General features: G+C 35.6%; 1 protein-coding gene across 50 annotated transcripts in view; it reads left to right on the top strand.

The window, feature by feature from the left end:
* Positions 1-24,966, top strand: part of CLASP2 (cytoplasmic linker associated protein 2) — a 145,094-nt gene that overhangs the window by 81,327 nt on the left and 38,801 nt on the right. For 19 of the 50 annotated variants that reach the window (XM_051768449.1, XM_051768465.1, XM_051768448.1 and 16 more), the window contains 13 exons: positions 689-759; positions 1,894-1,953; positions 3,083-3,160; positions 3,728-3,895; positions 6,489-6,544; positions 7,657-7,827; positions 11,128-11,151; positions 13,997-14,014; positions 15,954-16,055; positions 16,192-16,218; positions 19,181-19,207; positions 21,161-21,331; positions 22,263-22,370. In XM_051768449.1, the coding sequence (XP_051624409.1) occupies positions 689-759; positions 1,894-1,953; positions 3,083-3,160; positions 3,728-3,895; positions 6,489-6,544; positions 7,657-7,827; positions 11,128-11,151; positions 13,997-14,014; positions 15,954-16,055; positions 16,192-16,218; positions 19,181-19,207; positions 21,161-21,331; positions 22,263-22,370 (1,081 nt within the window). The remainder of the gene's footprint in view (positions 1-688; positions 760-1,893; positions 1,954-3,082; positions 3,161-3,727; positions 3,896-6,488; positions 6,545-7,656; positions 7,828-11,127; positions 11,152-13,996; positions 14,015-15,953; positions 16,056-16,191; positions 16,219-19,180; positions 19,208-21,160; positions 21,332-22,262; positions 22,371-24,966) is intronic. The other 31 variants (XM_051768471.1, XM_051768466.1, XM_051768454.1 and 28 more) reach the window with 9 other exon arrangements.

The raw sequence follows: 24,966 nt of genomic DNA, 5'->3' as shown, positions 1-24,966 counted from the left end.
TAGTACTTTGTGCCTACGATTGGTTAAGATAAGCTGAAGTAAGGCTGCTTTAATTCTGAATTCAAGTATTTCATTTGGATTTAATGTAGTTTATCTTATCTGCCTTAAGTGGTACTTCAGTAGTTTTCTTTTCCCATCAGAGTGTTAGGTGTTTCCATATAGGTTATATATATAAGCTTGCTTATGTTATGTGTCAATGCTTTTATTACTTTATTGACATATTTTGCATTAAAGGGAATTTGGTCTTTGTAGCACAAAATATATTGATCCCTAAAAGAATGCCCGTAGTTTCAGGTTTATTGATTTACTTTTTGTTCCATAATTGATTTTTAAGACTGCTATTCCTTTTTTTTTTTTTCCTGTGGCAAAACTAGAATAACACCAGCTTCCAACTCCTTTGAGACAGCTACATTTGAACCTTCATATATTACTTCTGACAGCAAAATATTGTGTATCATGATGTGATTGTTGATGGCATCGGAAGTGACTTTTGCTTGACCTTTTGGAAAAAAGTAGCTTTAATCAATTGACGTGCTAGCAGCAGTCTGTTATTTAATAGTATTCTATGATTTAGTTTTGATAAGCATTTTATTATGTTGTTAATTCTCTTTGACTTAATTAGTACAGTACAAATTCAGAATTTAGGAATGCTTTTGTCATTAACTGCTTTGTCCTTTTTTCTTGTTAGCATACTCATGTGCCACGACTCATACCTTTAATAACAAGCAACTGTACCTCAAAATCAGTTGCAGTTAGAAGGTGAGTACCTTATAAATAAAAAGCAACAGCTTTAATAATTTTCTAAAATATGGTTATCAGATGTTGAAAATGAACAGATTAGAGGATTTATGACCGTTAACGCTGAATACACAAAACTGTTATCCAGAAAACTACCAAATTAATTTCAGCCACTTGCCTCCACTTGCAGTGGCTTTACTGAGGAATATTAGACAGTAGGTGGCTTTGGTACTGTGAGCATCAGTGAAGGCAGTGTTTCCATGCTGCTTTCATTCCTTTGGAAAGACAACAAAACACTAGATTGGTTGCAATAGTGAAAAGCCTTTCAGGGTTTCTTGCCCTGCCTTGCTGGTGTCCAAAGGATTTGAGCAGAATAAAAATAAAATCTGTCCCTGCAGAACAGGTCAAAGATGGTACATAACCAGAAAAAGTCACAGTTCCAGGCAACTGAGTCTACTACATGTTTGAAAACTTATGTACGCCTCCCTAATCTGTGGCAGTTTGATTTTTTTTCATCATAATGTAACTTTAGACATAGTTTAAAGTATGCCTGTTGCTAATGACTGTTTGCTAAATTGTCAAGATTTCCAAATTAATAATGTATATGGTTATATAACTTCATTTGTACAGTGCCAGCAAATCTTTTGGAGTGCTTTCTGTATGCAGAACCCTTTACTAATGATCTCAGGTTTTCCTTTATGCTACATGCTCAGTAATGACAGATGAAAGGATGGGAATAGTGTTTGGGACAGAAATACACTACTAGAGAAATAGTATATTGTGTCTTTAAGTATTTATTTTTTATGTTAAGATTTTATACTCTGTACAGTTTTTTTAACTTTATTGAGTTTTGTCTGTTATTTTGGGGCTACTACAATTAACTTAGCATATGTGTAATAACATGACTTGAGCAGTGCATGGTTAATTGAACTACATCTATTATTTTGAAGTTTAAGATTAATTAGCCTGCATATTTGTTTTCTCTACAGAATATTTTAACTTGCAATAAGGTGACCGGTGTCCTTCCTTACTTTACAGAAAAATGTACTTTTATTTCATTTATTTTCCTCAGGGGGAAAGAATAAATTTAGTGTTTATTCCACAGCCACATTAGAGAAGTCAGTATTAATTATAACTTTTGTTCTGTCTTTATAGGCGCTCCTTTGAATTTTTAGACCTGTTGTTACAAGAGTGGCAAACACATTCATTGGAAAGGTATGGGCCAGTATATTTTTTTCCCAAGAATGAACTGCTAATGCAATTTAAGACAAAAATATTGTCATTGAATCATTTAATTGGATTATGTTCAGTGTTGGCCAACCTTTCAAGCATAGACAGCCTTTCTGGCACAGCAGGTCACATGGCTCATTCAAGTGCCGGGGAAAGGAGAGCTGTATGCTCCAGCCTTGACTTCCTGTTGCCCCCTCTCCTTACCCTCTACCTCTTCTCCTGTACTGCATGTGAGCAGTGCATACACAGGTAAGCATCTGTCTTTTCTCCTGGAAGGAGGAAACTTGTGGGTTTGCCATAAAACAGGGCAGGTGAGATTAGGCTGGAGGACTTTTTCTGGTAATGAGTAAGAGCATGCTGTAGCTTCTCCAGAGAGATGGGAAAATACTACGTGCATCACTTCTGCAGGATGGTCACTGTAAACACAAAATAAGAGCAGAGAGACTAAAGGGCATCCAGAGAAGGCTCTGAAGAGTTCGTCCAGCTCCATAGTCACATTCTGTTCCTCAAGGTGCTCCTGAGAAAGGGAGCAATGGGGAGTTCATTTGATTTATGTCAGAGTTTCTAAAAAAAACCCAAAAAAACCCAACAAAACACACAACCCCCAAAAAAACCACCTCCACCTTTCTCCTCCAAAAAAGCAAAATAACAAACCTCCCACCCAAAACTTACCTTGAATTAAAATTTGTTTATCGTCACAGTTTTGGTCAGATTTAGAATTCATACGCCAAAAGCTTTCAGAGCCAAATTTCCAGTAAGAGAACTTGCTATTCTTAACTTTTCCCTTTTTCTTACTATTAATATAGTAGTGGAAAAAGCTTCTGCATTTCAGGAAAGCAGGTGTCTTAAAAAAGGGTATTTAAAATAATTTTTTAAGTGTGATAGGTAGGCGTATGTCAGAAAAGTAGGTTAAAATCCGTATGGATTGAAGGAGGAAGCTGACCTGAACCTGTACAGAAGGTGCAGTTATGTTATCAGTGTGCTTAAGTGTTTGTTTACTGCATACCTTGGAAAGAACTACTATTACTTGGAGTAATGTTAATTAAAGTGTAAAACTACCACTTAAAATAGATTTTGGAGTAGCTAAATAGCATGAAGAGTGTCTTTCTTCTAGGCATGCAGCTGTCTTGGTTGAAACAATCAAGAAGGGCATTCATGATGCTGATGCAGAAGCAAGAGTGGAGGCAAGAAAGTGAGTTTTGACTACATTTTCCTCTGAATAATTGTATGTGTTAGATGAGTGGTAGAAGGCTCTAATCCAAGGTGAGCTGCTAACTGTGGCTTGATAGAAGGACGTAAGTTTGCTTGAAAATTGATGTTTCTGTTCTTCAATTACTGTCTCGTTTCTTTTGCAAAAGACATTCTGAAAGCTGAGTCAGTCAGTACTGTTGTGTGGCATTTGATGATTTTACTGAAACAAGAGTTACAAAGGCTGATGTTGCTGCATAATCATTCTTCACCCATTGATTAAGCACTTTGACTAGCTAGAAGGTCAGAAGAGAATTCCTTTAGCTTCCCCACAGGACTGGTAAGTGAATGTGAGAAGTTCAGAGGATAGGCTTAAGTTATTTTGAAAAGATTAATTTAGTCAATGTAGCTGTTTTCTTTTATGATTTGATGAGCAGTATTGTATACATTACATATTTTCAGTCTGAATTCCTTTCCCTCCCATCCATGGTTCATTCTGTAATCTTTACTTCCTGGCTCCACACTTTAAAGAAAACACAGAGCATTTACATGTGGTTATTCTCTTTTGCAGGGCTTATATTGGTCTTAGAAATCACTTTCCTAGTGAAGCTGAGACTCTGTACAATTCTCTGGAGCCACCCTATCAAAGAAGCCTTCAGACGTACTTGAAGAATTCTGGCAGTATAGCATCTCTCCCTCAGTCAGACAGGTCATCCTCCAGCTCACAGGAGAGCCTCAAGTAAGGGACACTTAACTGTTTCTGAGCCAATAAACAAGTGCAAACTGTTCCTCGAGAGCAAATGAGCCAGGTTCCTGTTATATACAGAAAAGCTCAAATTTCATTTTGTCACTTCTTATTTTTTTATTGTGTTTTGCTATGGGACAGTATTACCCCAGCAAGGTGAAAAATAAGGGCAGTCATTAACTGGATTTTAGCAGATTGTTCTTATATATATTTATTCCTTAACAGCCTCTGTTAACACAGAATATTTTCAAGGTTTACATATTAATGTCCGGCATTCTGGTGCAATGAATAAATCTAGGAAAGGTATAATGGTGTTCCTCCTATTTTATCCCTTTTTTTACTGGCAAACATGAGAAAGGGACATCAACAGTGAAATTCATTCAGATTGGAGATCGTTTCTTTTTCCTTGTCTTCACAGTTCTGAATATGTATTAGCAGTAGTTTGCAGCTATTGTAGTTAGTAGAGGATTGGGTCTGTGCTGCAGTCAATGGTGTATTAAAATGCGTAGACATTCTTGAGCTGAATAAATTAAAGTTTGCTTGGATACCAATAGCAAAATAAATCTACTGCCTTTTTAGTAAAAATGTGAAGTAGTAATAGTATGTGGTGATTTTTTTTTCTTTTAAATTCTAGAGAGCTTCCTCAAAGTATTAAAACCTGTTAAGATTTCAGTTCAGATGTTTCATTACCAAAGCCAGAGAACTTTTCTGCTCACTTTTGACTTGAAAGCAAAGACTGCTTCTAGCATATTGAAGTTAATTTTTTTCTCTTTTTTTTTTTTTTTGGTTGCTACCTTTAATACCAGAGGTTTATCTTATCTTTCCTATGATGCTTGTAATTATAAAAACCGTTTTAAAAAATAGTCTGTGATGTAAGCTGTTGCTAGCACTTCTTTGACCACAAAAAAATGTTTATTCAAAGATTAAATGTTCTTCTTTAAATTAATCTATATTCCCCATCTGAAAATCAAAGTGCAGTTAATGAGTTGCTAGTAATAAACTGTTAAAAACTAAATTACAGGGAAATTAGAATCTTAAAATACTCTTAAATCTTCAAGTATTGGTTCCTATATTGCAAGACATGTAAGTGCTACACTACAGAAAGTGAGGAGTAATGTAAGAAATGAACAGACGAGATTATGCTATTAGAAATTACTTACATTTTAATTGATTTTTCACTGGTTTTGCATTCAGATGGATGTTATTTTTACCTTGTTACCTAGAATTTTATTTCTGGCTTTTAATATAGATGCTGAATTCCCCCTGTGTAGACTAACTTAGGAAATATGGGAATGGTTTTTCTGAAAGTGTGATCCTCTGGGATTTTTGAACCTCTGAACTTACAGGTCTCCCAGATCATTGATCCAAAATGGTTTTAAAGAGGATGATGGCACGAGAGAAATGTGGTGACTTGTGCCTATCTATATGAAACAGCTTATAAAATGTTGTTCTTAGTGGTGACAGTTGTCTGGGACTTCTGTTTGGAGCAAGCTGTAAGATCAGGATGCACCCAGGAGTTCTACTTCAGCCTCTTCAACTTACTCGCATCAGAATGGCTTCAAAAGACTAGCTAATAGTGTCAGAAAAGCAGATTTATTCATAATCAGCTGCAAATACATGATCTTCTGTGAGGAGATAGGTAATGGTGCTGACCTCTATATTATCCTTGAGCACCTGAGCTGGTAACTGGGATAAATATACCATATTAGGTATCTCTTTTTTCTCTGCTCTTAGGTTTAAAAGTAGAGAGGGATTATTTTTACTAAAACTGTGACTCTGACTCAGTTTATAATTTGACTACTGATGAAATATTCAACTATTTCAGCAAACACAAACCTTCAGATACTCAACCAATGAATAAACTATCATACTTTCTTCTAGTAGTCCTTCACTTTTCCCTGGTCCCTCTCGTTGCATTTTACCCTCCGAACCAGGCCGAAGGATGCGCTCGCAGTTAAACTTGAGTAGGCAAAATGATTTTGCTTGGTTTTGCAATAAAAAGGAAATGAAGAGAAAACATAGAGAAAAAGACATGGGATTTTTCTGCTTTTGTAGATTGTAGAAGCCTCTAACATTTGAAGAGGGGAAATGGAGTCTAGCTGCTTGGAAGTTTCAACTTTTCCCTTTTTAATTTGTAACTCAATTCTTGAGACATACAGGACTGGAAGAGGCTTGCGAGTTGTACATCTTTTTTTTCTTGTTACTGCAAACACCACTTCGTTTCTGTTGTAAATAAAGCTTTTTGGTTAGCTTCCCCTATTTTTGTTTGACAGTTGATTTATATGGTCAGGCCTGTGGTTGTACTGACTATCTTAAATGTTTCTGTGACCCAGTCTGTAATGCCTGAACTTTGTTAGCAGAGTGTGCCTGTAAGTGAATGATGAGTGCTTTGTGATGAAGATGTAATTTTACATAAAGGATGATTCTGTTTTTCTTATCCTTCTGTATTTAAAATGTTTATCTAAAGTATACTGAGAAGGTTGAAGGGGAGAAAAAACAGAAGGGTTTTTTTTTCTCTCTCTTTTTTTTGTTGACTTTTGGATCTGATACATGGAACTTACTTATTGGGTTTATGGACTTTTTTCAGTCGACCTCTATCTTCTAAATGGTCTGCAGCCAGTCCAGCAAGTTTTGCAGGCAGAGGTAAGGTGTTAGCAATATGGCATAGTGCATAGTAATTGATCTTTATATTCTTTGAATTAAAAGTTCTAAATGCAGCTTAAAATTTTACTGTCTCAGCATTTAGCCTGTTTCCAAGTTAAATGATGGTATGTGTTGCTACAAACTGTACCTGGGGCTAATATTGCCTCACACTCGCTTCGCATTTTGTGTAGTTTCAGTTGTTGGAAGTATAAGACATAATTTGTTATTAATTGATCTTCTCTCCTGGAGTTTTGTCATGGAACAGTCACTCTCAAAGAAACAAAGCATTATTCTTTGGTCTGTTCATGATTATTAGTCTTACATCAATTGGAAATAAGACTCATTGTCCCTTTCATCTGTTCCCGTGTAGCTGTTGCTCTTTATTAAAAAAAAAAAAAAAAAAACCAAACCACATATTTGTGATTCAAAGAATTTAATTTTGTCTTGAGTTTTCATAATTTAATAACTTCAGTCTCTTTTCACTGTGTCTTAGTAACTCCTTGTGGAGTAAGTCATTGAGCTGCTTTTTACAAATGGCCTGTAATTGAGAGTGCTTGTTTTTTGGATACTGAAACTGTGAAGGGGAGTCAAGTTTTGAAGACCTGAAACAATGGTTAAAATTAATTGAAGCGAGTAGTTAAAATTCAGTAAATAATAGTAGGAGAATACGAAAGTACAGAACATTAGACCCTAAAGGTTTTAGAGTATGCAGTCAGCTTGCCTGGGGCTTTGTCTTAGCTGAAGTGTGGGAATATTTTCTTCAGTAACTCAGGGGATGCTGTGAATTTTCTTATGTTTGTGAAGCATTTACTAATGTAATAAATCGCATAATCGTTCATTTGTACTACGGAGGGAACACACAGTTGCGTTAAATAATGCTAAAATTTCATGCAGAATGAAGATAAGTACTTACTGTAAAACAGACTGTCCTTTATATACATTTCATGGCAACACCTGGTCTAGTTTGCTTTTTACTCTCTGTAATTACTTGGTTTCTTAACTTCACTGAAACATTTTAGATAGTTTTCTCTGCTTTCTGCAAGTATGTTGTGACAGTAGAATATGTTAGCCTTTTACATGTAATTTTTTTGGTTGGTTGGTTTTTTTGCTAGTTTCAGGCAGCAGCAAGGGTGTTCCAAGCCCTGGAACCCTGCAGAGGTCTCGCAGTGACATCGATGTCAACGCTGCCGCAGGCGCGAAGGCCCGGCACGCTGCTGGACAGACAGCTGGAGCTGGGCGCTTGTCAGCTGCTGGTCTACCTCCAGGATCCTACGCTTCGCTAGGTAAGGGGAACACCTGCACTCTGCTGGGAAATATTTTGTGAGGTTTTTGGTCAAAAAGTTACAGCACAAGACTTATATGTTTGAAAAATTGTTGTCATTTTTAGTAGTATTGGGAGTATGGCAAAAGAGATGATGTTCTGAAGTAAGTTACAGACTTTGCTAGATGTTTTAGTTTTCTTGTTCTGGAACATTGCCAGTGCAAAGAATGTGTTCATACTATGCTCTTTAAATGTCTTAATCTCAAATTAATACTAAGTACCTTTACTTAACAGCATATGATGATCATAATTTTTTTGTTTCTGAAAACAGTAGGGAAATGAGTGTCAGGGCTCTTGATTTTCCATTTTTCTCAGCTCTTTAGCTGACTGTTTTACAACAAGGCCAAAGAAACATCCTGGCAGGAAATGTTTTACAAAGTGTTTTACGTGATAATATACAACATTGAGTTCATAGATTTCTTTCTGAGGATGTCGGTGGAACTATGTGTATATGTTTTATGTAGGTGACAGTCTCGATTGATAGGAATGCTTGCTGTTAAACATAGAAAGTGCTAGAAGTTATAAGAATGCAAAAAAGAATTTGGTAGTGTTGGTGGTGTAGATGATAGAATCTCCACTAAGTGGGGACAGTAAAGGAATATGGGCATATTTTTGTTCTTTTTAGGTTATCCGTGCTGTAGGGATGGTAATGGGGGGACGCAAAGTTCAATGTTCACGAAACTGTTGTTTTTCTTCTCAGCTTACGTGGCAGCTAGATCACCAGGGAGATATGTTCTAATGTCAGTATGACCATAGGTGATCACAAAAGACAAAGAAACTGCGTAGTTCTTCTGATTTACCTTGTGTTTGGGGAGATGTTAGCACATATGTAGGCTATGGTTTTCAAAGGTTTTGGTTGTGCTTTCTAAAATGAAAATTTAATTTAAAGACTATTTCAAATGAATTGATTCTTTTCATCAGGGCCTACTTGAAATGGTTTGAACAGCACTGATTTTGGTGTTAATTTTGTGAGTGTGAGTATTCCTGAGTTAAAGTAGTACTTTCCTCTTGGAATAGCGATTTTGGGTGTGGGCTCCCTCTGGTGCCCACAGAAGGGGCAACAGAACATGGTGGGTAGCAGGTGGATGCCAGCGTTAGGCTGCTTGATGGAGGGGACATGCCTGTGGTTCCCTAGAGAAGTTTTGGGTTCCCCATCCCTGGCAGTGTTCAAGGCCAGGCTGGATGGAGCTTGGAGCAGACTGCTGTAGTGGAAGGTGTCCCTGCCTGTGGCAGGGGCCAAATGATCTCTAAGGTCCCTTCCGAACCAAACTATAGGAACTCTCAGTTCCTCCTAACATAATGCCTAAAAACCTGAAATATGTGGGGTGATTATTTTCCAATTATTGCCTGGTCTGTTTTGCTGTGCAACAGGACAGATTTTGAACCTCAGACAAAGCTGGAGTTCAGCTGCTGTGAGAAGTAAAAACCGGCACAGAGCACAGTGGCAGAAGGGAAAAAAAAGTCAAATGGAAAACGAGAGAAATCTTGCTTTGTTAATCTGTCTTCTTCGTGCTGCTGAAATGAAGGGACTACTTTGATCTTAAGAGTTTCACAGAAAATTAGCTCTTGATTAGACTATCGGTTTGCTTTAGAACATTTTAAGGAGTATGTGATTCATACCCAGACTTATGTAAGCAAGGGTTGAGAAGGGCAGAGGGGTTTTCAGTGAAGTAAACAGTGGAGGTTCTATGCAGGAAAATATCAGAAATAAAGAAATGGCTTATTCTATGTAGTTTAGAGATTTGGTGAGTTAGGGTGGACAAGACGAATAATAAGCAATATTCTTGGGAAGGATTTGGGTTGCTGGAAAGCTTTACCTTGGTACCAAATGCAGTCACTTTTGGAGAATAGTGTAATGGTTGTTCAAAATGGCAAAGTAACGTAATACTGGCAGTGTCTAGTAAAGTCAAATCCTAGAGCAGACAGTGTAGGGGCAGCAGTAGCCTAGGAGACCAAGGTTTGTTTGCAGTCACAGAAGCAGTACTGCTTCACTGATCTTGGCCGAGTCTCCTAACAGTTTTTGCATTGTGGTAAGGTAGTTTAAATGGCACATATCTGTCCACTCTTCTCCATGTAGAGAGTGTGACTGTTGTTTGTTTGGCTGTGGAGAGACCATGGAATCCACTTCAAAATATTGTTTATTCCTAGTTGTCAGAAGGTAACCTTAAAATGAATGGAGTGTGAATCCCAACAAGTGCCACATTTCAGAAGATGGGCTAATTTGTAAACTTCTCGCCTCTGTTCATTTTAAGTGGCTTGTTTGTACTAGCCCAAATATGTGAAGTTAAATGACAGAATTTTCAAGATAATGCTGACAAAAGGTCTGGAAAATGTTACTGTATTTCCATAATGCTTTCCACATCTCTCAGGTGTTGCAATTAGTACCAAAATAAATAACATTGTCTCCTAGAGTTTGAATTATTTTCACCCTTACTTGCAGAGAAACATCCACCTTTTGCTTAAACAGCTACCAAATTCAAAGCCTCAGAGGGCTACAAGTTTATGAGCATAGTAATCTATAATTATCTCCAACCACCTCTTCCCTTTTTATTATTAATAGAAGAACTCTTGCTTATGATTTTTTAAAAGACTATTCTAGAAGCAGGAGGACATTCTCTAGTTATTTTAAATGTTGGCTGTCTCGGACATCCTTAAGTATTAATGTCCTTGTTGAGGAGGAGGCTTGAGCTGTAATTATATATGTCTCATGCTAAATATTTTAATTTTGATTGTTACTGTCAGAATATTTATGCATTACCTTCCAGCTGAACTAGTAAATATTTAATGCTTTTAAACCAGAGTGAAACTTTCTCCCACTTGTCCTCTGTCTTGCCTGTGGTATTTTTTTCCCTCCTGTCCCTTACCACATGTGGGACTTCATACTCAGTAGCAAATTTCATAAGAAATATAAATATTGTCGATAACGATATAAATATGTACTGATGCTTCAGTAACTGTTTACACCAAGCATGAAAGCATTTCTAAATGTTTTACTGTAAGGGTTTTCTCAAATCTGGGTAATACAGAGAGATTCAATATCTCTCTCCAAGGTGCTTGTACCCTATTTTGTAATTTTGTACCTTGGACTGAGAGAAACCAACTTTACTTAAGTTAGCTTATACATGCATGAATCAGATAAACATGTCTACTGTATTTAATATTAATGTATTTTCCTTAATTAATGTTTTATGACTCTGCTGTGAACACCTTTATGCTAACACACTAAGTTTTCCATGTTTCTTTGCCTGCTTTTTCAACAAAGAGGATACTTCTGACAAGATGGATGGTAAGAAATTGTTTAGTCTGTCCTCTAATTCTCTTAAATATTTAATAAAGTGTCTTTTATGTAAAAGTATTGATGTTTAATATATTTGTCTGTTCATTAACAAATAACTATGCTGTTTTCATTAACCCCTATGTAATCTTGATGTCTCACTGTATGTGTTATTGCTGTATTTGTCAACGTTGTGAAGGTTTGATCTGTACAGCAGCAGAAACTTTATCAGAAATTGGGCATTACTCCTATTTTTTGAAAGAAGCTCAATTAACTACAGAACAATTCTGTAATCAATACATGCTGCTTTTTAACTAGTCTAGTTCCAGCATGTTTCATAGTTCAATATGTAAAGTCAAATTTTTTTTACTTGCCAGAACAGCACTGGGAGAGAAGATGCTTGACCACATAACTGAGGATTAAAAAAAATACTACTAAACTCTTCTCTGTAAAAATCTACTCTACCTATATAATTTTAAGTGCTTGTAAATCCTGTAATACAATGTAATTCAATTAAAGAATCATTTGGGAAGACCTACCTGTTAAAATAGGTTACCAAGTCTTCCACCTAAGTTTCAACGGTTACTTTTTCTTATTTTACCCTATTATAAACACATGGAGGGACTGCAAAGCAGTTGAGAATCAGGCTTCTCATAGCAGTTTTCTGTTTCAGGTGTAAGCAAATAATGCTTCACATATAGTGCTTCACATATAATGCCTCACCAGCTTCTGAGCTGATGCTCAGAGTCCCAGCTGGATGCCCAAAGATTCTAGTTCTAATTTATTGCTTGGGGGCACTTAACAAGCACTTTAAAAGTTTGTGCAAACACTAGTTTGATGCTGACTTCGTAGTTTGTGTTTATTAACAGGTACATGTTTTGAAGAATGAGTAGTTTACTGGAAGCAAAGCAGGTGATATTTTTCATAGAAATGAAAACAGTAAGAAGGTAGATCTCTAAAACCCAGAATTCTGAATAATTTTAAAACACAGATGTTTTTTGAAAGAATTTGAGCCATTTTTGAGCACTGAAGATGGCAAGCCTACTTTAATAAAATGAGGAGGGGTTTACAGGGGAATAGTGTCTCTATCACTTAATTTCGCATCGTATTTCCTTATGTTGCATGTAATAGGATTTATTTATAACTGTTTGTGCTAAACACTTAATCTTGAGCTTTTGCACGTTGTCACTGGCACCTTAGGACCATGCGTGCAGGCTTTTTCTTTAGTAGCCACAGCTCATGATTTTGCACATATATCTGTTTAAAAGTAGTAGGGGAAATGCTACACAATTGATCAGAGTAACAGGGGCTTTTGTTTTCTAAGGGGTATCTGTAGATATGATGTGCAAGATGGAATGAACACAGCTTTGTTCTCCAGCTGTAGTTGTTGGATATAGCTGTTCTGATCTAACCCACCACCAGGAGGAACTAATCATTTTTCCTTTTCCTGCTAACCTTGTCCACATGTTTTTATTACTTCTTTCATTAGTGCCTTGTAATATTCCATTATCAGTCGCTGTAGGTGAACAAGCTCCATAAAACTGATTTCATAAAACTGTATAGTATTCTGTTATTTCATAAAACTGTGTAGTGTTCTGTTATTTAGCTTTTGGAGCTACTAGTAAGCCTTTAGCCACCCTTCTGTGGTAGCACAAGGGTTATGAGGAAGGAGAAACAGAACCACCCCTTCTAGGAACAGCTATCTGTTAGTCTGGCTTAGGTGTTACATAAAATCTGCCTTTCAGGATCCAGCTCTGGAAGAATGTTGGATTTAGAGGGGGAGTTCAGGGTTTGGGGGGTTGGCTGTGCGGTTTTTTGGCTTTTTTTTTTTTTAACAAATCGGCAAATTTGATCTGGAAAACTTTGAGGCACTCCTACATATGTATTACTGTAACTGATTTTTGTGAAGAAGCACTGAAATTTACACTGAACTGATTTTTAGAGGGATTTTTTAAAAAATACTGCCTTGAAGATACTTTAACTTGAGAAAGCCGTAGCCAGATTTGCTGAGAAAGTTAAGTTTAGGCTAGCCAAAGGCACTAACAGCTGTTTTCATCATTGTATTTTCTTGCAAGGCAGAAATAGCAGAGTGTGAAAACAAAATCTGAAGTACTCTTTGATTTTTTGCAGGGCATTTAATATTTTTATGTATATTTTATTCCATAATGAGATTTGTTTCAAAGTAGCCTGCCAATTAGGCAGCTTGCCATCAATTCCTAGGTACTGATGTCGGGAAAAAGACCTGTCTGACCCTCCTTTTGTCAAAATCAAACCTTGTTAAGCTTGGCATACTTGTTCAAGTGTTTTCTGGTTTCAGCAAGCTTATATTCTTTTCAATTCTCTGAGCAAAACTTGATTTTGTGCATGTAGATCTTCCAAATAATCATGGGCTTAATTCAGAAAAATCCTCCTGGCTGGCAGTTCCTATCAAATTATCACTGTCCAGTGTGGGAAACACTGTCTTTGTGTTTTTCTCTGAGGCTATGTATAATAATATGTTTTATATTTTCAGAAGAGCTTGCACTCTGTATTTTTATTGTCTGTTTTGATCTGTTGTGTCATTTTTTTGACTTATCTCATAAAAGTAATTTTTTTCTATTGATTGTTTTTGTGTGTGGTTTTGTAACAAGTTTGGAAGGCAGTACTGTGCATAGTGTTCTTGTAAATCCCTGACAGTGTAGTATGGATATTTCTTGATAATTTTGCTTCCGTTCAATTATGGAGTTGCAACGCAAAAGCTTTAATTATCTTGACTTGATTAAAATTTGTCAAGATTCCTAAGATTAATCTCAAAAAGGAATTTGAGAGACACAGTATTGTTTGGAATATCATGTATTTTATTATTTTTCCTGTTTAGGAACAGCTTCTGAAGATGGTAAGAAAATATTTTGTTAGACTAGCTAATATTTTCGGCTTCATATTTTCATTGATACAAATTAAGCTTTGAAAGTAGAATATGGTCTTTCTGGGGCTTTGTGGAGGTTCATAACAGACAGCTTATGCATCTAATACTTGGTTGTCATGTAGTATTTTTAAAATTCTTTTGCTTTTATTTTATTTCTCAAGTAATTTTCATCTGCAGTCTAAGTCTCATTGCTTAACATTTCTGGTGTCAAAATGTAGGGGCTTTATAATTTTGCATTTGTTTTTTTAAAGCAAATCTCGTCTCAGACTATTTCATCAAATGTGTTCATGCTCTGGGAAGCAGGTGCTACTATTCTTCATCTCTTCGAGACTTGGGAGCTAATTTTCAGTATGCTATTAACATTTAAACCTGTCATTAGTGAATGGAACGTAGAGACTCCAAATGAGTTAACAGTTCATTTGCCTCACAGACACAAACTGGTTTATTTTACATTGATAAAATTGAACCAGGTTCCAAGTGATAATTTAACATACTATTGAAATAGTGGCACTCTGCATTCCTACGTTTTTGGGCCAAGTTCTCAATGCAGTTACATGCCTTGCAACCTCACAGCACTCAGTGGGAAAACATTGCCATTGCACGGGGATAACTAGTAGAGTTTGGACTAGTCAATTTAACCATTATTGCTGGCGTATTGTTTTCTAATAGCTTAGTGAATAACCTCCTTTATCCTGATTCTCTTCTTATAGACTCTCATCTATGACTATTCCTTCTACTTGGATGAATAATATTAACTTGGTTGGTCTCCAAATTCTGCTGTGGCAAGCCTAAAGAGGCTAGAAATAAATAATAGACTGTGTACTTAATTTTTCTGTCAAATATTGACTCTGCAGGTCTAGAAAATATTTTAATTATACTGGGTTTAAAAGTGGACTACTTGTTGAACTAGATCCACCCTGTACAGACTTTTGGGATTTTGTTCTTGCAACTTAGGAGAATTACGGTTAGCATGGGTTTGGTTTTGATTTCATTTTTCTGTTGCTTGAGAGGTTGGCTTAGGAAATGTGGTACACAGCTCCACTGTTTTCCTCTGTGAATGATCTTTCAGTTACCTATAATTCATCCAACTGGGATCTTCATTCTTTTGTAATTCCATTGTATATGCTGAATGATTTGAGAACATGACTAACAATGCAGAAGGGTTTAACCCAAACCCAAGAGGGTTTGGCATTTGAGAGAGAAGTGAATCTATTGTTTTATTTCTAGATACTCAGTTTAACCTGTGTCTTCCTTGGTTCTTTTATCTGCTTAGGACAGTAGTATCTCTTTATATCATGTTGTTGCTGAGAAGTACTGAAGTGTACTTAGACTTTGCAAAATGCTGTAAAAGGTTTGATAAATCCTTTAGGACTCTATATGACCACGACCAGGAAAACAGTAGAATCTTCAGTAATAGAAAAACCAATATTCAGATTCTAAAAAGAGGAGCGAAGTTAGGAAGAAAACTCAGAATTCAATTCGAAAAGGGTCAACATAATTTCTGTAGTTTTACGACAGCAAAAGTAGAATTACAACCACAAGTAATCATGAGAAGACTGTATCTGATAGAGGCACATTAGCGTTTGCATTGCCTATAGTATTTAATAAACTTCCCTTTTTTTTTAACGTAATCAACCTATTTATGTAGGAAGAAAGAACTAGCTAGCTAGATCAGAGTGGTAAAGGGATAATGTTTACTGAAACATGTAGCATGAGAGGAGAAGTGTTAACTATTAAATCCTTCAAGGTGTTCAGTTTCTACTAATTATCCCGAGTGAATTTTCACCAATTGAGTTACATTGCGCTTATTTTATCTGAAGAAACTTAATAAAATATTAGTACATGCTGCTGTTGCTTTGCTTCCTACATGACTGTGAAAAACTGATTTAATACCATTTTTCCTTTATAGGTCGTGTACGAACAAAGCTTTCAACCCCTTCTGTTGGTATTGGAAATTCTAAAACAGATTCCAGAGGACGGAGTAGAACCAAAGTGGTGTCACAATCTCAGCGTATGTATTTTCTATTTGTCAGCTATACCTGATAAAGAGGCCAAATACTTAAGCATATATTCATTGACCAATGGCCACAGTCAAAGTTAATTTTAAAAAGAAAAGCTACATACTGAGTTGTTGTTCTGTGCCTTAGGTTCATCATCGCCAGACCAAAATGAAGGTATTTTTTTCAGTGTTTTGGGTCAGTGGTATTTGCATGCTTTCCTAATTCATGTTGTTTTTCTCTGGACATAATACTAGGTTGGGTCTTAGTTTGCCAATTAAATTAGATAATGTAACAGGAAGTGAAATCTACCCTTAAATTCTGTCTTCAATTATAACTTCTCAACATTCTTTTCCCCCCTCTTCTGACCTCCCCAACACAAAAGACCAGTAAACTTAGATATGACACATGGACAAGTAATATAGCAGAATATATAGGCTGAATGGTATCCTCAATTACCTGCAAAACCTAATTCTTCATTTTTAAATAAGTCTACATTTTTTCCAGAAATACCATTTTCACTTGAAGTTAGGCACATGCCCTAGCATTTTTTTTTTACCACAGCTATTACCTTTACTTCAGAATACTAAACCTTCACTTTACAATCAGTTACTTCACTTATGTTGAGTCAAAGGGTTAAAACAACCGATTTGATGTGTGTCAGCTAATCCACAGTAATTTTCTGTGTGTGTTTAGTAACCAAAGCAGATGCGATATTTCACATCTAGCCAAGCGCTCTGTCAGTAATTAAAAAGACCTGATTACCTCACATTCTTTGGCACTGGCTGACCTACAGCAATTTGTCCACAGATCTGATGTCTCCAACAGACGTTTTCTGACTAAGCTCTGTAGCATTTTCAGATTCCTACCTTTGTATAATTAAGTGAAATGCTATGAAATTAATAAAAGAAAGACAAATTAACAATAAAATTAAAATAAACTACCCAGTCCTGTAATTTGTCAAGTTCTAAACCCAGTAAATTGTACCGGATTGGAAATTTCCAATACAGTTATTTTGCTATCACTAACCGTATCCATTTTGTTTTAATAAAACACCTTAATAATGTGTTTAATGGCAGAAACATCTGTCTTCGTAGCAATGACTACATTCATCATAATTAGAATGATTTTAGAAGTTAAAATGCAGATAGAAGAGTTTGGGATTTTTGGTCTTTTTTTCCTGTTAGAGTACTTGCCATTTAGTTTTGCATTACTTTATTTTCCAACAAGTACAGTTGGATCAAACCTGATTCAGGGCTTGCAGGTTTTGTGAAATAAAGCTTTAAAACACTGTGAACAGATAATTATAACATAATAAAATCCAATAAGAGGAGTTCCCTTAAGAGCTTTGACAGTGCTCTAATCCCACAAGTGTATGTGAGATGAGAGCTTGAAAATAAGTCTAGTTATTGGCTGTAACAAAAGTTGTGCAAAACTTGTTTTACATATTCAGTGTTAAGATACCTACACTATATCATAAGCAAAGAATAAGTGAATTAATAATTTAAAAGGGAGGGAAGGTAGCAGTTCTGTCAAATCACTTTTTCCCCCACTATAAAAAGCTATAAACAGTGTCTGTAACACTTTTTTTTTCATTAGTGCTAGGAAAGTTGTGAATTAACACTTTTTGAAAATACCTTCTTAATTTGAATAGCTTTGGTATATTCTTAAAAAGTGAACATGCTTGATAAATGTCTGGGGGAGGGGTTAAATTTAGGTAGCAGGATAAGACTTTAGTGATGATCATTCTCATATAATATTAACTAAACTGTATATTCAGAGAAACAAATTGAAGCCTATTCAGCTTTTTTACTAATAATGACAGAGGTTTTTTTCCAAGAGAATTCATTTTTGCGCAGTATTAATATCTAAAGAGTTAAGTTAAATTGATGTTAAGTAGATCTGACTACGTGTGATGATGTATGAAAATTAAATGCATGACTGCATCTTTACAGCCTTTTATTACTACTTCTGTTCAGAACCGATTGCCTCAAATAGCTCACTATAACCTGTCAGTGGGGGAGAACAAGAATTCTGAGATGTTTTAAGGAAGATAAACAGGGCAAATACAAATGGACAGGCGAAGGAGAATTCTCAGGCACTGTATGCCAGCTATTTGGGTGATGCTTCTTTATGTGACTGAAAATTTTCACAGCATTGTGTGAAGAGTGATGCTTGATGTTTCCATACAGGGGATTGTTTTAGTTCCCCAGCTTATGTAATGAGAGACTAGCTTCATATTAGATTTAAGCTTTTATTTTTTTAAAAATCACTGTAGCACAGATGCTTTTGTTAATTTTTGGGTTACAGCTATCTTTTGTTCAAAGATCATTTTATGAAAGACTTGCAAATTTGAATGATTTTTAAAAAATACCTTTATAGGCTTTCAAAAGCCCTTTACTCTTCCTCTTCTATTTTTAAATTATCATAATGTAAATGTCTCATTATTTTATTCTTATCTATGGAAAAAAATGGTTACATTTTTTTCCTCTCCTTTCCTGTTTGGTTGCCAGGTAATTCAATACGGTGTTCTAAAATTGCATTACAGTCTTCATTCAGAGAATTTCTGAATGGAAACAAATTCTTACTTTTATACTCCAGATGAATTTTAAAGAGGAAACCCTTAAATTCTATGCAAGTCTTTTCAGTTGTGCCATTGTGAGTTTGTTTTTTTTTTTTGATCATCCACCGCACTTGCAGCTCAGTTCCTTTACTGTTGTGTCTCAAAAAAAAAAAAAGTTTTGATCTTGTGTGTAATTTCTGTTCAGCTTTTGAACTTTTTGAGCCTTTTTGGCAATGTAATATTCTTTTAAAGTAATATGCAGGCTACAGTTTCATGTTTAATTGAAATTTAATTCTTCAGTGTTACCGAGTTGTTGATTAGAAAGCTGAAGAATTGTAATTTGCTTGTGCAGCTTTGCTTCATCTGCTTTGTACATAGCATCTAAGTTTAATTCTTCAATTGTGGAAGCTACTTAAAAGCACTGCTTTAGCATAACCCCCTTGCAGCTTTTTTTCCTGTGTGAAATGACTAAAGCTTTCTTATTTCCATTTGCCATCCATTTTTTAATCTGCTCTGCTCCCTCCCTCTTCATGGATTATAAATCCCTACCCTAATCCTGCCTTTACACTTGTTCAGGATCACAGTCTGCTAACCCCATTGGTGGTAAGAGTCTACAGAATTTGTGTATACATCATTGTTTGATCACCTGTTTGACATATCTCATTTAAGGACCCTATTCAGCAGAAATTCTGGCTCGCTTTTCTCCTTGTGCTGCACATGACTAATTGGATGTAATCCTTATGTAGAAAACAGTAGAGGTGGGAGGGGTTTGTCATTTTAGAATACTGCCTTAGTAATCTTTCTTTCATCATTCAGTTGACTTAGATGTACTACTGGTAGTAGTGCTGACAAGAGTATACCAATGCTGTTACTAGCATAATGTTTTCAAGATATTAAGCTTCATTTGGTTTATTTACGCTACACAGTGGTACACTTTGCAGGTCTGGCTGTAGAAAGATAAACTATTAGAATGAGAGGTTGCATTTCTTCTGTATATTCTGAGAAGAGTTTAAGTTTTTCAGGTTTCTGACCTATTGAAGAAAATCTCCTACAACTCTCTGGCACACTGAGAACTTTTACAATGTTTTTATTGTTTTAGAGATAGAAAACAGGAAGAAGGCATAGTAATATCAGGTGTAAGTTGAAGTACCCTGATATTAAGAAACTTCCAAACCCTTAATTTTTGCAGCAATTTTATAGCTTTGCTTATTCTTTTGTTGCTGTAGAAGTTGTGCTTGTTTTTTCCAGGCTGTGTAATATTTTATTTATCATTTCTGCTGAATAGGTCCATAGTTTGGAAAAGGGATTTTAGTAAATAATCATTTCAAGTTTGAATTCAAACAATGAATCTGAAAGTATATGCATGGTACATTGTTTTAGATTTCTTCCTTCCACCCAGCATATATTTTATTTTGTTTGGGATTTGTTTCTTTTCCCATATAGTCAAGCTTTAGTCAACTTGTATCTTTTTTTAAATATGCCTCATAAGAAGTAACCCATGAAACTCACTCGAGATGTTGCATGTTAACTCTGTTAATCTGATAGCATCGCTGTGGTCATACAGTTACCTGATTATTTTTTAAAGATTAAGGAAGGGTTCAAATCAGTATGTAATTAATCTTTGGTTGAAATTCTGTTTTGCCTTTTATTTGGTCAGATTTCTTGAATTCTACAGCTGGAAATTATATATTTATATCAGCTGGTGGCATGAATCAGTTAGAGCAAGAGAAGAATGAATTCTTTGTTATGACTTAGAACTTTAATGTTCTGTAACTGAAATATCAAAATTAGGGATCAGTGAACCCAGTTTCTGGTAGCCATGGACAGTATCATGGACATTTATAGCACTTTGTAATGTACAGTTTTGATTAACAAAAGTATAAAACACTTAAATATGTCTTGACCAATTTTTTAGCTTGTTTAAAACTAACTGAAGATTTTCTCTAATTTGTGAGGTGACTGCCACAGTAATGAATGTAAGTGTTCGAATCGCCTTCAGTGACGTTTTATTTAACTTCAGTGAATAGTGCTTGAAGACCCCATGCTATTAGAAGCAAGGGAGAAGAGTTTTAATGTTAGGAAAATAATGTTATTTTGTTATAACATTGGTTACATTGGAAGAACTGGGATAGTGATGAAATAACGTAGTTTAAAATTGCTCCCTTTGGCTTTCTAACAGGTTAATTTTTTCTTTTTTTAGTAGAAAATGTGATTAGTGAGACCACATAACTTAAAAAAATAGGAACACAGCAGTGTTTGTGTTAGGGACAGTGGAACTCTTGATGAAGTCCAGAAATATTATTTATGGTTTCTTGAGATTATCTAGTGCTAAATACCATGTCAAGTGCTTCCTTGCATTGATAATTTTAACAACCTTCTGTGTAGCACTGGAAGAACTTGGACCAAGGCATTCTATTTCATATTTTTACCTTGTAAATTTTTCCTGATCATTTCAATGTACCACCACTTTCCTACTAACTTTAAGCATTATTTTCTTTTTAACCATGATTGTTTATCTTTTACGCTGTTACTTATATTTATTCATTTTATCTTCAGCTGGCAGTAGATCTGGGTCTCCTGGAAGAGTTTTGACAACAACCACACTTTCCACTATGAACACAGGAGTTCAGAGAGTGTTGGTGAATCCTGCAGCTGCACAAAAGCGAAGCAAAATCCCACGAAGTCAGGGATGCAGTAGGGAAGCTAGTCCTTCTAGGTTGTCAGTAGGTAAGAATCACCAAATAACTCTTGGTTTCTTTATAGCTAAGTGCTGGGAGGGATATCTACGGCTTGTATAGTTATAGGTGGACGAAAAAAATAGAATATTTACTGATATATACTGATAATCTAAAATGTGGCCGTTCTCTGAGCCTAGTCTTTGATATACAAGACAGTTTTAAATTGAAGCTGAAACTTTAATTTTTTGCTGTCAGAATGCAGTAGTTCCTTACCTCACCTCCCTTTTCTCCTTCTTTCACTTTTTTCACCACCCCCAAAATACCCACATCCATTGAATTAAAGTGTGATACCATTTTGAAAATATTTTCAACATTACTGTGTGTGTCTTTTCAATATGTGTGCGTGCATGTGTATACTGCTGTGATACTAAAATGAATGTTATATGTCTTAAATCTCACAGTATAATCTGATTGCACTTTATTGCAAACAATATTATTGAAAGATATCAGTTGTTTATAATGGTATTGCTGCTGTTCTTTATTTTGTACTTTTGATTTTTATGTTAGTTGCATTAATTTTTTATTTTCCTCCTTTTAGAAAGCTTTGAGTTTCTTTGTTCGTGTTACTGTTGATTAACTTGTTCTTGAGCCCAAATTCTGAATCAGTACTCAAATGTTGTTTGTTTTCTCTCCATCCTTTCCAAAAGGTCTTTCAACCATTGTGTAAAGAGTTGGTAAATTCCCATTTTATGCTGTGCAAAGAAATAATTTCATTGAAGTGGCTACACTTAGAGTAATCCAGCACAATCAGGAAAGTCTGTAGGAAAGGTTGTGACTTATAAAACGCCACAATCGTCAATGTCATTTCTTAGGAATTCATCTGTGATCTTACTGCGAAACAGAATTGCATTAAAACTGCAACTTTTCTTATGTCTTCTCCCTTCTGTGCTTCTGTTTGTCTGTACCCTGAATCATACTAGCGCGAGGCAGCCGCATTCCTCGGCCTAGTGTGAGTCAGGGGTGCAGTCGGGAGGCCAGCCGTGAAAGTAGCAGGGACACAAGCCCTGTCCGCTCTTTCCCACCCCTTGGTAAGTACTCGGAGCCCCTCGTTGTGCATGGCTGTCCTTGCCCTTCGTTATGTGCTCCTAACGAATCCATGCCTCCTTCATTTAGCTTGTAGCTGGCCACCGTGTTTTCCCTTCCTTTGGCTCTCTTCCCCACTTACTTCAATGGAGAATTGACCAATGTGTGAATGCGTTGCACACTTGAAATATAAAGCTTTGCTAGTGTTAGTCTTAAGTACCAAGTTTAGAAAGGTATGTGATAGGCAGCATCTAGATGCCTTTTCTGGAAAGGCACTTTTGCTTTTGAAAAGCTGTTTTGAAACGATGTTTCTCTTTTTATTAGAACACTTATTGCTTGGGTCCAGTTAGGTAATCCATTTCTCACTGAACTGCCAGAGCAAAGAACATGGTGTGGCCGTCATCCTCTGCCTTGGCCTGCTTCAGCAGCTGGGATCAACTATTATTCAAAATTGCTCCCTAGTCAGTGAATCGTTTTAGTGTGCAAGAAATACACTTCATTATGTCTCCTTAGCTATATTGTCATGACTGTATTATGTGAAAAAATAGTAAAATTTTAACTTGTTACCGTGCAAGTAAATATGGTGGTGCAGATAAGGGACTGATCTACTGAGACAGAACTGTATTGTGAGGCTGCATTCCATTTTCTAAAAATGAACAGGGCAAGTAGCAAAGTCCTTTACAAGTAGATCAACAAAGTACAGTTCTGAAGTTTCCCTTTAGTCTGTATAGAACAAGTGATAATTGAAGTAGCAGCTGTTGTTATATAAAGAAGAGGAATTAAAAATATTTAATGTTCACAGGTGCTTAGTTACATTCAGTTTCTACAGCTGCTATAAGCAAAAGTTTTGTTTTCGCTTAGTATTTCAGCTGATTGGTCTGACACTTAAAAGATTTTAGGAGATTGTCAAGTTGTTTCTGTCATGTCACTGAGAATTAAGAATATTAGCTTATAATTACTTTAACATGTTGGTTAAGGATTAGGGAAGTTTCTCATCTCCCATGTAATTTTGTCAAGGTTACTATGAAGTTGGCAATAAGTTTTGATTCAAGTATTTTTGTGTATGGGGCTTATGGATTTGGGGTTTTTTGATTGTTTGGTAATACCAAACTATCTCCTGTACAATTGTATGTGAAACTGATCTTTTTTGGTGTTACCTTTGTCTGAAATAGTCTTCAGTATATTTCTTTCTTATTCTGTTTGGTCAAGTGTAGCTTACAGTTAAGGACTTTATAATACTAGCTGTTAAACATAGTCTGAAAATAGTAAATCCTTGGTTTGTATCTCAATTTGAGGAGCCCAACTGTGCTCCTAATTAGCATTGGATGTCTGTTGTGGTTTGTTAGGACAGTATGCTTCCTGTCAGCCATGGTTTTACTGGGAGAGTGCAGATTAATTGAATGAAAGCTGTTTCAATAACTAATGCTAGTTTGCCTGGATGCTGTTTAATTGGAAAATTATACTAAAAGTAGACGTTATGCAGAATGCATTAGTAAACTTACACCTTGATTTCAATTGCTGGCATGCAAGATCAGATTTACATTTTATAATTGGTCAAATGCTTACTATCTTAAGAAATCTGTATTACGCCAATACCATGAAGTGTGTGGCTGGGATAGATGCCACTTGAGGTTTTATTTTTATTAATGTAGTTCAGTTTTATAATACAGATGTCAAAACAAGTACCTATACAAATAAAATAGGTAGAATTGTCTGATAGCACAGAGAATGCAAAGTAACATTTATAGGAATCCAGCATTGTTTTAAAAAAAACCCAAACAGTTATACTTGGAAGAAATGAGGATTCTTCCTAGTGTGACTTCTTATTTGAATAATTTGAAATGTCATTCAGTGTTTTGTTGGACCAGTTTTATCTTATGGGATGCTGTTAATGTCTATCAAAAATACTAAATTTAATGTTTTTCAAGGGTGCAAGTGAAAGATGAAATAAGACAAATTCAGTTCTGTGGAGCTAGAGACAGTTTGACACAGGATTGCAGGGGGAAATGTAATTTATATTGCCTCATTCTCAGCACAGAAATTTTTGCTTACAAATGCAAATAAATAAAATGCATTTTATCCCCCTTCAGGACATAAAATGACCCAAATGCCACATAATTGCTGTGCTGTATACATTGATATGAAGTGTTTATGTAATCTCACATCTCATTACAGCGTTATAAGCTGGGAGATAAGAGCCACTGAGAAGTGATTTGTAATTTATATAGAAGTGTCTATTTTCATTACATATAGTTAATACTAAATATCAGACTAGTGTCATTTCTGTATTTTAGCTAAGAAATTATCTTATTGTGAGTCCATTTAAAAATCTTAATTCATCTTTTAAAAAAAAAGGAACAGCATAAGTAAATTCTTGCGCAGTTTCTGCAATTTGAGTGTTACAAAGAATATTCTTGAAAATGTGCTTTGGAATGAGGTATGTTTCACCCAATATAGTTCTTCCCTTAACTGTCTTAACTTGTCCAGCATATTTCAAACTTATGTGGAGACAGGATCATTTCAATTTGCATGCCTGAAGTTCGAATTTTCAACTGTACCTTTAATTTTCAGGGATCATTGATGGAAAGTAATAGAAAGGTT

The sequence above is a fragment of the Manacus candei genome, unplaced genomic scaffold (assembly GCF_025592945.1).
Source record: "Manacus candei isolate 608988 ecotype Guabito, Panama unplaced genomic scaffold, ASM2559294v1 h1tg000095l, whole genome shotgun sequence".
In the NCBI taxonomy this organism is placed as follows: Eukaryota; Metazoa; Chordata; class Aves; order Passeriformes; family Pipridae; genus Manacus; species Manacus candei.
Note: the sequence above shows the minus strand (reverse complement) of the source record. Positions and strands in the feature narration are given on the sequence as shown.